At 38.3% G+C, this 13,440-nt stretch overlaps 1 protein-coding gene across 1 annotated transcript in view; it reads left to right on the top strand.

The window, feature by feature from the left end:
* Ndufs4 (NADH:ubiquinone oxidoreductase core subunit S4) overlaps nt 1-13,440 on the top strand; it is a 100,300-nt gene that overhangs the window by 65,002 nt on the left and 21,858 nt on the right. The window contains exon 3 of the mRNA NM_010887.2: nt 6,064-6,236. Coding sequence (NP_035017.2) covers nt 6,064-6,236 — 173 coding nt within the window. The remainder of the gene's footprint in view (nt 1-6,063; nt 6,237-13,440) is intronic.

Raw genomic sequence — 13,440 nt, 5'->3', positions numbered from 1 at the left:
CTCAAGAGGCAGAGGGAACTGGATCTCTGAGTTCAAGAGCAGCCTGGTCTACAGAGTGAGTTCCAGGACAGCCAGGGCTACACAGAGAAACCCTGTCTCAGAAAACAAACAAACAAATAAAAAGAATTAAGTTACTGGTGGGTCTGCAGAGATTGCTCAGCAGTTAAGAGCACTAACTGCTTTTAAAGCAGACCTAAGTTCAAGTCCTAGTACCCATGTGGGTGGGTTACAAACCACATGTAACTGTGTTTCTCGGGAATCACTGGGGTGCTGCTCACCTCTGAGGGTACCCATACTCATTTGCGCAGCTACACAGAGAAATTCTAATTAAAAATAAATCTTGGGGGAAAAGTAATTTCATTACTGACATTTTCATTATAGTACAACATATGTAAAAAGCATTAATAAACAACTTAATTAATGCAAGAAATTGTGCAACATTAACTGAATAAATTGTTATGAGGTCATTAAAACAAGAAATATGAAGACTGAGTATCTGTGTGGGAAAATGATGCTATATTACATGGAAGTATTTAGTCCAAAACGTTAGTAAAATAGGTAAGCATATGGGTACTTAGTGGTAGCTAATGCAGGTAAGTAGTTGGTAGGGCATTATGCATATTGATAGATTGTTTAAAATTTCTGCTTAGGTCGGGCGTGGTGGCGCACGCCTTTAATCCCAGCACTCAGGAGGCAGAGGCAGGCGGATTTCTGAGTTTGAGGCCAGCCTGGTCTACAAAGTGAGCTCCAGGACAGCCAGGGCTATACAGAGAAACCCTGTCTCAAAAAAAAGAAAAAAAAAATTCTGCTTAATGTTGATGTTTTGGTAGTCTTATTTATTTATTGGTTTGTTTGTTGATTGAGTCTCACTAAGTAGCTTTTGCTATTCTAGAGCTTACTCAATAGACCAGGCTGGTTTTAAACTCAGATTCACCTGCCTCTGCCTCCCAAGAGCCGAGATTAAAGGCCCAACTACTAGTATTTTTTAAGAATGAGTATCCTGAAAGAATAATCTTGTGTTTCCCTCCTTGGTTTGGCATTTCTGACACCTTTCTGTCTTTAAAATCAAATAGGATCTTCCTTTTAGGGAGCAGTTTAGAGCCCTCATTGCTCTTGTAGGAAATCTGGATTTGATCTCCAGCACCCACCTGGTGCTTCACAAGCACTCAGAACTCCAGTTCTAAGGGAGCTCATGCCCTTCTCTGCCCTCTGCGGCACCACAACACACTCACACACACACACACACACACACACACACACACACACGCAGCATATATATGTTCAGACAAAACATTCATGCACCTAAATCTAACCAAGTATCTTTTTAAAGATCTCTCTTTTCTTTGGCTGCTCTGGCAGCTATCATGCATTACTGCTTTGACTTAATTCTTCCAAACAGTAGGATAAGGTCTATTGTGTACTTCTCAAAGTGGGAAACTAATGCAGAAATGAAGTGACTCATTGGTCAGTGCTCTTCAGATCACAAATGGTAAGATTCCGGTTCTTCCAGGTTTTTCAGACTTATTGTTCCTTACTCTTAACCAATAGCATACCTGAAGTATTATTATTTTGTTGCCCTTACCCCTTGTCTTACACATATATAGATTGTAGATTTCTTGCACTTAGGAAGAAAGTTTTATCATTTTTATCCTTTGAAGCCTTTAATATAATTAACTTTGCATAGAAGCATCTTTGAACTGAAATAAAGGTAAATTATGTATTAATCCTTCATTTTTATAGGGGTTCTAGGCCTTTCTACATGTGGCTATATATTTAAGACATTATATTCGGGGTTTTTCTTCAATTTGTGTGTGTGTGAGAGAGAGAGAGAGAGAGAGAGAGAGAGAGAGAGAGAGAGAATATGAATATGAATGCGAATCATTTATTTATACCTGTTGTAGGTCCAGTCAGTGTGAAGAAAGGCAGGATAACTGATTGCCTCAAGCAGATGTATAGGGTGTCCAATCCTTACAAAGACAAGGACTAGGTATTTAGATTTTCTAGCCTTGAAACAAAACTACTGACTCAGTAAAGAATTACTAACTCACAATTTTCAAGGAAGACTACATATTGTTCTGTATCTTGACACCAGCTTCATTATTTGTTCATCCTGTTCTTCTTAAAAATATCCAGTATTTTTCTTGAGAGTTGATGTGTACACTAGAGCATTGTGTCCACTATATAACACATTGGTGCTGAGTAGCAACTTCTGTTCTTGTTTAAGGTAAGCACTATATATACACTATCTCATCTTTATCTTATAAGTAAATTGATTTGTGGATATGCAACAAAACAGGCTTGTCCATGGCTTTTACGATTGAAAGTCATGGCTTGAGGGGGCTGGAGAGATGGCTTAGCGTTAAGAGCGCTGGCTACTCTTCCAGAGGATCCGAGGTCAGTTCCCAGCACCCACATGGTAGCTCACACCTGTCTGTAACTCCAGTTCCAGGAGCTCCGACTCTCTCTCACTCCCCCCCTTCCACACACACACACACACTTGCAGGCAAAACACTAATGCACATAAAATAAAAATAAGTAAATTAAAAAAGAAAATCATGATTTAAAGTCTTTCATGATTGTAAAATATTAACAGTCATCAAATTTTAGGTCAGTTTTAGCTCCACTATAGACTTAAATATAATTGGTCTTTAATATTCTGTAATAGTGCAAGTCTCTGGAAGTATTGTCACTTAGTCTTCTAGTGGTTACTCTATTAGGTTTCTAGCTTCAACCTGTGCTAATGCTGCTAGTGAACTAATTACTAAAGAGCCTGGTAAACATTTTGACTTCTTTGGATGCAGCAAGATTTCTAGTATAACTTCATCCAGAAATGTAAAAGTGTGTAATTATTTCTCTTTATAGTAAGGTGTGAACTGATAAGGGTAAGTGGGTGGGGCAACCGGAAGTAATTACTAAGGCCAGTGGCAATGTTGTGGTTTAATAAAGGCAGAAGCTAATTATTCAGTTTTTATTTAAGTGAAATGCTGCCAAAAAGAAGGTTCCTGCAGAGCAGCTGCACTTCTTCAGTGTCACCCTAATTTACCAAAGACTCAAGTGTCACAAACAGAACTTTTAAACTTGATATATAGCCACAGAAGGAAGGAGGCTTTTGTGTGGAGTGCATGCTGGAGAACTCCTTTATACAGATCAGCCAGCAGATGACAAAGGACAATGATGAAAATTTGATTCTTTGAAGTCATAATAGTCATTGAAATGTGTGAAATTCTGGTATTGAAAAGAGAGCGGCCAGCAAGACTCTAAATCCTGGGTGGTTGCAAGAAGCTTGCTGGGAGGTTTTTCTGCATTTTGACACCAACTTCCCATTGCTTGTTCCTTATTCCCTTTGTTAAAAAGAAAGAAAGTTGAGTTCACACAAGATACGTGGGGACAGATGATCACCGAATCATTTTTTTTAAATATGGAAAGCTAATACTGTATCATTCAACATTATTAGGATAATTATTCTTTAATAGTATTCATTTTTAACCCAGGTAGCTCAGCATGAATTGAGAGAGAAAGAAAATTATTGAAGATATTCAGTGTAAAAGGGCTCACAGATCCTTGCAGAGTTACAGTGTTTGATTAGAATCTTGGTGTGGGAGCATCAACCCATTGCAATGTACATTAGAGAACAGGGTCTTGTCACTAGCTAACTCTGTTTGCATAGGTTGATAACAACAATGCCAGGGCATTTTACAAGTATGAGAAATCAGTTTGTGTAGGGGAGTCATCTGCAGGCACTTGGAATTTTTGAGCCTTTGTGGCCATTAGGTATGTGAGTACATGAGCTGCCAAGCTGGTTTATGTCTGTCCTGCTCAGCTGGGCAGCAGGAGCTTACAGCTTAGCAGGCAAAAATAGTGAATCTCTGGGCAAGTCACAAGGGCTTCAGTATTCAGAAACTCCTTGCTTGAATATTAGCTTTAAATGGGGCATGTGTCAATAACTGTGAGAATTTAAGGAGACATGAAACATCAGTAGTTATGAGTTCAGATATAAGTGTAAGCGTCATTGGTTTTATTTTGCCATGTATGCATCGCAGTATAAAAGTATAGAAAAATATTTTCTGAAGATAACAAATTAATTAAATGTTTCTTTTAATACAGTTAAACAAAAGCCACATAGCATAGTTTCATTCATTAGAAACTTGGCACAGAATAGAGGGGTGGGTTGATGTGGGATTTGTAGATGCCCATCCATTAATGTTATGGCATGCTTATAATGAATGTTTATGCATTGCTGCAACTACAACAAGGAAATATGATCTTTATCTAGGGGCTAGAAAGATGGCTCAGCAGTTAAAAGTGAGAACTGTTCTTCTAGAGAACCTGAGTTAACTTCCTAGCATCACACGTGGCTCACACCTTCCTGTAATTCCAGCTCCGGGAGATATGACTTCCTCTTCTGAATTCTTCACCTACACTCGCATCTGCACTTATTGGCATACAGACACACACACATAGACACATAACTATAAATAATTTTAGAACTATATTAGCCTAACAGTATTAGAATGTTAGAGAATATTAAATAATAAACTAAATGGCTGTTGTAAAGAATACACTGAGGACCTCCCAAAGAGGATTATGCTTTAGAAAGTCACTCCTTACAGAGTAACACTAGGGCTGGGACTGTACCTTAGTAATATAGCCCTTGCCTAGTCCGTGTAAAACCCTAAGCTCAATTCCCAGCACCTTAAAAAAAAAAAAAAAAAAAAGGTGTGTGTGGGTTGTGCCATGGGACCATGCTAGGGATTTAACACAGGCCTTGTAAATGCTGAGCAAACACTCTGCCTCAGAAATAAAGTCTTATTTTAAGTCAAACCTAGCAATTAAAAATTACCAGATGTTAACAGAGATGTTGGGGTCCCCTTTAAGTTGCTTCATTAATGAACGAGTTTAAGAATCTCAGGGACAGTGTAAGTTTGAGTTTAAAGGGGAAACCCCAAGGCAGCAAGCTACAGTTGTCGGAGGTCGGATACGGAAAAGAGAAAAGGCCAGGCCATTTGAGTTAAGGCCGGTGGAGGTCAGCCACATTATGGACAAGGAGCCACTTGGCAGGAATAGGAGCTTTAAAAAAGACTCAAAAAAATTCAAAAGTACCTCCACGTGTCTTTATTCCCAGCACTCAGGAAGACAGGGGCAAGAGGGGCTTTGTGGACAGCCAGGGCTACACAGAGAACCCTGTCTCAAAAAACCAAAATAATAATAATAATAATAATAGTAGTAGTAGTTTTTATTAGTATGTAATTAATTTTTTAAAAAATCACCAAAGAAAGCAAACCTAGGCTCCAGTAGCCATCAGAAAGACAGAAACAGAGAATAATGAAGTTAGCCCTTCCTAAGTTCTTACTCTGAACTATGTGGTGGCTCCTCATTGGAACTCCAATAGTGAGTAGGAATTCTAAGATGGAAAAGCACATCTTCTCTAATAAGCACTAATTATTCCTTCGATCACTTTAGAATGACTTTCCTGAGGGATGGTGCCTTGGTCAGGTGATCTGCTAGCCTGTGAGATTAACTGTTAAAGGAGGAAGAAATGTCAAATCTCTACCTAGAGGCAGCTTCCATGTTTTTGGTTGGGAGACAACTCTCTTTTATGGGCCTTCTGTGCTTCTATAACATCAGCTATCCCTGCTCACAGAGGAAGAGCATATTGACTACAAACTCTTCAGATATTACCACATTGGCCCAAGAGGTGGGAGGCCTAGGTGTAGACGTTTAGGGTTATTTTTAACTATTGGATACAAGAGAGTCTATCCAGAAAAGAAAGGAAAGGAACAGCAATGGTCTGGAATGCACAAGGCCTTGGGTTCAATCTGTACAAAGGAGAGAGGGAATTTTTATGGCTCCCTCTTCACTGTACTCCAATACCAGTTCTCAAATTTACTATTTACAGATAGCACAATAGAAATTTATGCAGTAAAATATCAGGGGAGTAGTGAAGTGAGCCAGAAAGATTGTCCCGGCTTATAAACAATCAGAAAACAAGACTGTGGAGCTAGGAAGGGAGAGACGAGCATCAGCTGATACGGATATTGAATGCCTTTTCTTGTTTTTCTCTAGGATATCACAACTTTAACTGGTGTTCCAGAAGAGCACATCAAAACCAGAAAGGTCAGAATCTTTGTTCCTGCTCGCAATAACATGCAGTCTGGAGTAAATAACACAAAGAAATGGAAGATGGAGTTTGATACCAGAGAGAGATGGGAAAATCCTTTGATGGGTTGGGCATCAACGTGAGTACTTTGCATATTGTCTGCAGATTGTCTAATGAAAATACTGATTTTTTTTTTCTTTCTTTAAAGAAAACACTAGCCAGGCGGTGGTGTCACACGCCTTTAATCCCAGCACTTGGGAGGCAGAGGCAGGCAGATTTCTGAGTTCGAGGCCTGGTCTACGAAATGAGTTCTAGGACAGCCAGGGCTACACCCTGTCTCAAAAAACCCCCCAAAAAAACAAACAAAAAACAAAACAAAAAAAAGAAAACACTAATTCTTCTTATAGTGAATATGCTTGTCTTTTTATTAGAGCTAGGTTTCACTATAACTGAAAAATATGGAATTATACATATTCCTTTATATATTTATACATGTGTTCATATGTATGCAGCTTAGAACAATAAACTTGCAGAAATTCTATTCTGGATATGTTGAGATTAGCATCGATATATAGCATTCAAATATTGCTCAGAAATACTCTGGGAGTGATATCAGTAATTTATTGACACTTCCTTGGTTTTGTTTCGGTGTAGGTTTTTTTGAGACAAACCCTCCCTGTGTAGCTCTGGCCAACCAGGCCTCAGTGCTCCTCTCTCCTCCCCTCTACCTCCTTATTGCACCACCATGTCTTTCAACTAAAACAATACTCCTGGATAACTCAAATCGGAAATCAGTTAACTTGAGGAAAACTTACAATTTCCTGAGATCTTGTGTGAGACTTTGTGATTAAGGTTATAAATAATAAATTATAAATTAATTTTTATAACATAGTAGAGTAAATTTTAGAAGATACTTTTTTTTCTGTATCCAGGAGACTTTTTGTTAGATGGGCTTCTATTTTGAAATTTCAATAGAATTATATTGGGAAAATATATAAAACATAGATTTTGTGAATCTTGATATCTTAAATTTTATGTTTTATGTAATATATGGAGTCTTTTGTAAATCATATATTTCCAGAGACCTAAGCCATTTAGAAGAAAAGTTTTTGTTCATACCTAGTGGTTAAAATGTTCTGATCATTCTTTTGAGTTACATGGATTTTTGTATGTTCATTTATACCTGGGATTTATATATTAATGAATTTCCAGGAATATTCAGTAACAGATCGTTGTTATAATATTGATTGATACCTTGTATATTCTAGGTTGTTTCTGGGGAAAACACTTTAGATAAGAATATTAGGCTAGTCAACATAGTGGCTAATAACATATAGTCTCTGTGTTTTGAAGACTGGGTCAAGAAGATAAGGAGTTTGAGGCCAGCTTGGATTAAAACCATGAGTCACTATGAGAAAGGGGGAAAGATGGAGTTGGGGTGGAGGCGGGAAAAGGCACGGAAAGGTTGAATGTTGTCAAGTTTACACACAGACCCACCCATACCATCACAGCAGCAATGGCTGAGGCATCACTATCTAGATTAACAATAGACTAAACATACAAATGCACACACACTTTATATGAAACATCCCTGTGTGTTCTTCTGCTTAGATTTGGTGATGTCCACAACTGTGTCAAGGTCTACCTAGACGAAGGCTTTGATCCAATGGTGAGATGCAGGGGGACGTCTGCTAGCCAGGCTTCTTTGTTTAGATTCCCATCTGTGCCCCAGGACTCTGGGAGACAGTCCTTTTCCCTAGGTATCTGATGGTCACCTCCTGAATGAGCATTTCATAATGACTTCATTCTGTTGCAGCCTGCTTCAGGGCAGAAGGGTGTGGACAGGCCAGGGAGATGTGGAGGCTACTATTTTATTTCTGGGAAGCTACATACCATGTTTGTGTAGTGTCTTAAGCCTTATCAGTGGGTTTAGTAAATAAACCTCACTTTGATATGCTTGCACAAATATTCACCCAGTCATCATCGTAACATTGCTTCTAGAAATATCACACATTCTGAAGTACTGATCACTTAATTAGTGTGTGGGTTGAAAATTACTTGTTGGAGGTAAAACTTTTTTCAAAACATAGTTTGTTCAAAGTAAAACATTTTTAAAACAAGGGAAGTTTTCTACAGTTATTTGGTCTGAAGTTGTTTTTCATTTTAAATATTTTTTAAAAAACATTATTTTGTTATAGTACTGAAAAATAACCAAGTCAAAAAAATATAGTATGAAAAGGCTATGACTAAATAAGTTTTTTACTAACACAGCAACTGTCACATTTGTTCATATCAGAATCCAATGTTTTTCAGTGTTTAGCTTCTTAATAATAGAAAATGATAGTACTGAATTTTGCTCCTTTTGTGGCATACTTTAAACCTCATTGGAATTGTTGGAGTTGGAAGGTGCAGTTTATACATTTACTTAAAAGTTTATCATTTACAAAACATACATCTTGGGCAGGAGAGATTGCTCAGTGGTTAAGAACTCTTCACAAAGACCCAAGTTTGATTCCCAGCAGTTAACACTGGATGGGGCATACTGTCTTTAACTCCAGCTGCAGGGCAGTCTGAGACCTCTGGCTTTTGTAGTCACCTGCATTCATGTGCATGTAACCCCCCCCCCCCACACACACACACACACTTACTTTATATAATAAAAATAAATCTTAAAATTTTGCATCTCAAATAAATAAATGACTTTACCTTAATTTGCATTCTCAGTTTACCTATATTTTATTTTATCATGATATATCTAATGTTAGCATGGAGAATGTAGGAAATATATTTAAAGCCTAGGCAAATATTTCTGACTCATTCACATCCTCATCTTATAATTTTCTTTTTAATGAGAGGACTATATTTAACAAGGAGGAGAAGGTATTTGTTTGATAAATTTTTGTACTTACAGACCACATTTTAGTATACTGAAAGAGAAATGACCGTAGCTCATACACCTAAAATATGTCTTTTTTCAAAGACCCAACATGTCCTCATGTGGGTGATCTAAGCCTGATGATTTTTTCGTAGTATATTTTACCTACAATGTAAATGGAATAACGTGGAGGATACAACAAAGACCTAGTCTCGGTGGTGAGGAAGTATTCTAGTTAAAACACAAGAGCATGACCTGTGTACCTGTGTACCTGTGTACCTGTGTACCTGTGTACGAGAATCTTCCCGTATGTTTAGCGGTTCTTTTCTGCCTTGTCTTTAATATGCAAATAGAAACGACCAAGATCCCTAGAGTAGGGCCATGCTAGCCGAGAAGGCTGTTCTGTAGTTACTGTGCCAGCGCTGTGATAGAAGCTTGGTCCTAAGTATTTTCAATGTTTTAGCAGAGGCAGATATGAGGCCTTGGTAGGGAAGTTGGTTTTGTGGCTAATGAACAGTTTTTGGTTTTAAATATAGTGAATAAATATCATTGTTACCTATTTGTACTATTATTAAAAATTTTGAAAGGCCACTTTCTAACGTGCCTTGATCTTTGTTTTTAAGATTTTAAAATTCACATTTTTAAATACTATATTGACATTTTGTATCTGAAGTGCAAGCTGCTTACTCTCTTTTAATTACTGGAGTCTTTTAAATGTTAGAACTCAAAGGCAAAAGGTTTAGCTTTATGTAAACTTGGGAAATATTATAAGATGTAAAAATCATTACAAGTTTGGCCCAAGATTTATTCAGTATAAATCTTCTTAATCCAATAGGATAGCACAGTGGGGACCAGAATGAACCATCCCTTGTCGTTTAGTAGTGCAGCTAGTTGGTTATTAAACTCGCATATTTCTTCTTTATTTATTGTGTGTGCGTGTGTATGTATGTGTGCTCAGGTCATCAGGTTTGACAACAAGCACCCTTAACCTAATGAGCTGTCTTGTTAGAGAAGTAGCAATCTGTCATTTCATTTCTAGAGGCAGCAAGTATTTTGTTTCGTGTCAAATGGACATGGAAGGCCATCTACGTTAAGCATAAGTGTTCATGAATTTTGATATTGCTAATTCTCTCATTGTCTAATTAGCCATACAGTATGCTTGATCCTTAAGCCATAATGACCACTTACTGTGGACATGATTCCTAAGTTTGTAGTTAGGCCTTTTGGCTTCTCAGGAGTAGATTGTCTGTGCAGTCCTTTTCTCTAGCACTGTTTGACTTTGTCTTTGAATCTCTTGGCTTGGTTTATAAATTCTTTAGTAAGTTGTTGCCTCCTTCCCCTTACTGACTTTATGAGAAAGTAAATGAGTGCTTGCATTTGTGGGTGGGGTAACCTGGACACATGAAATGATTGGCTGTTCACCTCTATTCACTATTGGGCATAGACTCTGTCCACAGAAGAGAACTCAGTTAGTACTGAATGTATCCGTGTGGGGTTTCTTTTCAGTGTATATTTGAAATGATTGGCTGTTCACCTCTATCCACTATTGGGCATAGACTGTCCACAGAAGAGAACTCAGTTAGTACTGAATGTATCCGTGTGGGGTTTCTTTTCAGTGTATATTTGATTCGGTGCATATTTCTTTTCAGTGCAAAAGCCTTTTGGTCAAATTCATTGCCATAAGTTGCAGGATCAGGCAGCTTGCTGAGACAATTTCATCCTCTGACAGGAAGCTGATAGGATAACACAGGGAGAATGAGGCCATAAGCCCTCAAAACCTGCGCCCAACATCCTGCTTCCTACCACAAGACTCTCCCTTCTGAAGGGTCCATAATCGCCCCAGACAGTGCCACCAGCTGGGACCATGGGTTCAAATACATGAGTCTATGGGGACATTTCTCATTTAAACCACTCTTAGCATCCTTTGCTTGTCAGAACTGACGTGGTGGCGCACGCCTTTAATCTCAGCACTCAGCACTGGAGAACACTGCTCAGCAGAGGCAGGTGAATTTCTGAGTTCGAGGCCAGCCTGGTCTACAAAGTGAGTTCCAGGACAGCCAGGGCTATACAGAGAAACCCTGTCTTAAAAAAACCAAAAAAGAAAAAAAAAAAAAAAAGGAAAAAGAATTCTCATTACAAGAAGGTTTTGCAGATATATTAAAGTCAGGAGGTAATGGAGAAGCTAGAGAAAGCACCCAAGTTGCTGAAAGGGTCTGCAACCCTATAGGTGGAACAACAATATGAACTAACCAGTACCCTCAGAGCTCGTATCTCTAGCTGCATATGTAGCAGAAGATGGCCTAGTTGACCATCACTGGGAAGAGAGGCCCCTTGGTATTGCAAACTTTATATGCCCAGTACAGGGGAATGCCAGGGCCAAGAAGTGGAAGTGGGTGGGTAGGGGAGCAGGGCAGGGGGTGGGTAATAGGGAACTTTCAGGATAGCATTTGAAATGTATATAAAGAAAATATCTAATAAAAAATTAATTAAAAAAAAGAAAAAAAAAGAAAACTATTAAACATGTAATGGAACAAGAAAAAAAAGTCAGGAGTTTCTAGACATTTGTGACAGCTTAATTTCTATATATTTATAAATTCTAAATATATTTATAAATTCTAAACGTGAACAAAAATAGCTCTTTAAAATAAAAAAATAGATATTTATTATATAACCACATTGAGAAACAACATTCCAATCTTAAGAAGTGTTTTGCCTAATTTTTTATTTTATTAAAGAGAATTCTTTGGGGGCTGGAGAAATGGCTCAGAGGTTACACTAACTGCTCTTCCAGAGGTCCTGAGTGTAGTTCCCAGCAACAACATGGTGGCTTATAACCATCAATAATGAGATCTGGTGCCCTCTTCTGGCATGTAGGCATATATGCAGGTAGAATAATTATATATATATATAATAAACATATACTATATATATATATAAAATAAATGTTAGAATCCTTCATGTGTTTAGTGACTGGTGTTTTTGCACAACATTATTGGATTTATAAGATTCATCTGTTCTATTAAAGCAACACCTTGGGGTTTTTCAATTGGAGTTTTTAACCTATAAATTCTGAAGTGAAGAATCTCATGTAGATCTTTAATGAATGATGGTTAATCATTGATTTGTAATCAAGTCTCCTTACACTGTGAAGTATCGATACTATATTAATCCTCTGACCCTTGCTTCTCTTGGACTAAGGGAAGCCACTGTGTAGTTTTGTCCTGGTCGACGTCACAGGACTACTAGCTCACCTGGAACTGGTTCCGGATCCGTTTGTTTTCCTTGCTTGCTTGGTGCTCTGACTTAGTCCTGAAACCTGTTGCTTCTGGTTAAAAGGCGTAGTCTTTCTGACAGTCCAGTGGAGAGCACAGGCGCTTAGCAAGTCCTGACTTGTTTTAGCCGGGAGTCGATTCACAAATTTCACTCTAGCCTGTCCAGCTGCTTCTCCAACAACCCAAGAGAGACATTGATCTTCAGACGAGAAGCAAGACCCGAAACTGCTGATGAAGTCTGGGCTTCACTGTGGTGCTTTTCTGGGATTCCTGTATGATACGACCCCTATCAAAACCTTCAGCACAGATTTCTCATGTAGACAAGCTGCACTTTCTGCTTGATTTCTGCATGTTCCTATGTGTCCAAACTATAGAATTCTTAGGGGGAAAAGTATGAACTATTTTCAAATACAGTTTCTTTGGAGTGGAAGGATTCTTTCTAGTTATGGCTGCTTTTGGTCTTTCTCTCATTCATTTTCTCTGTTTTGCTCTGCATGCATTTGTTAGTCAGGTAGATTTCTTAGAAAGGAGTTTCTTTATCATCACTAACTTGGAACCTTGCCAGCTGAGAATTGAGGCAACAGTAGAAAAGTAGAAGTAGAAGTATAAAGATTGGAAGGCATACAGCTGGAGAGGGTAGGGCATGGGAGCTTATGGGAAAGATTGGTATTCAAAGTGAGCCGTGGGATGTGGTTGGGGTGGCCGCCCACATATACAGATGCTAACGGAGGACTCCATAGAAGGAACAATCAAACTGATAAGGAATTTCATACAGCTTACCTGTTCATAGAAACAAGTCTGATTTGACTAGTTACTTCTAAGGCAATAATTAAGAAGTCTGAAAAACAGTTCTGATGATGCCTCACAAGAACTTAAATGGTGAGGAGGTGGGAACCACTGTGTAGACAGGAGAGATGGTTTGAGGTGTTAGAACTGGCACTGAGTTTTGGACATAAGTGATAGGAAGATAAGTCTGGTAACATGCTAAGGATGTGTTGGAACTTAAAAAAGACAGAAAGGTTAAGATCTGGTAGCAATATAACCTAGAAAGAACTATAACTATAGATGAAGGAGAAGGAGCCTGGCACACCAAGCTGAGAGAACGTTTTACCACATAACTTCCACGTATTTCTCCATAAAGCTAAAACAATGAAAATCTGTCATCCTTACAGGAAATGGAGTTGTTGTTCTTCTTC

Source organism: Mus musculus, chromosome 13 (genome assembly GCF_000001635.26).
Source record: "Mus musculus strain C57BL/6J chromosome 13, GRCm38.p6 C57BL/6J".
Lineage (NCBI taxonomy): Eukaryota > Metazoa > Chordata > Mammalia > Rodentia > Muridae > Mus > Mus musculus.
The sequence above is the reverse complement of the archived record's forward strand: the minus strand, read 5'-3'. Positions and strand labels throughout refer to the sequence as shown.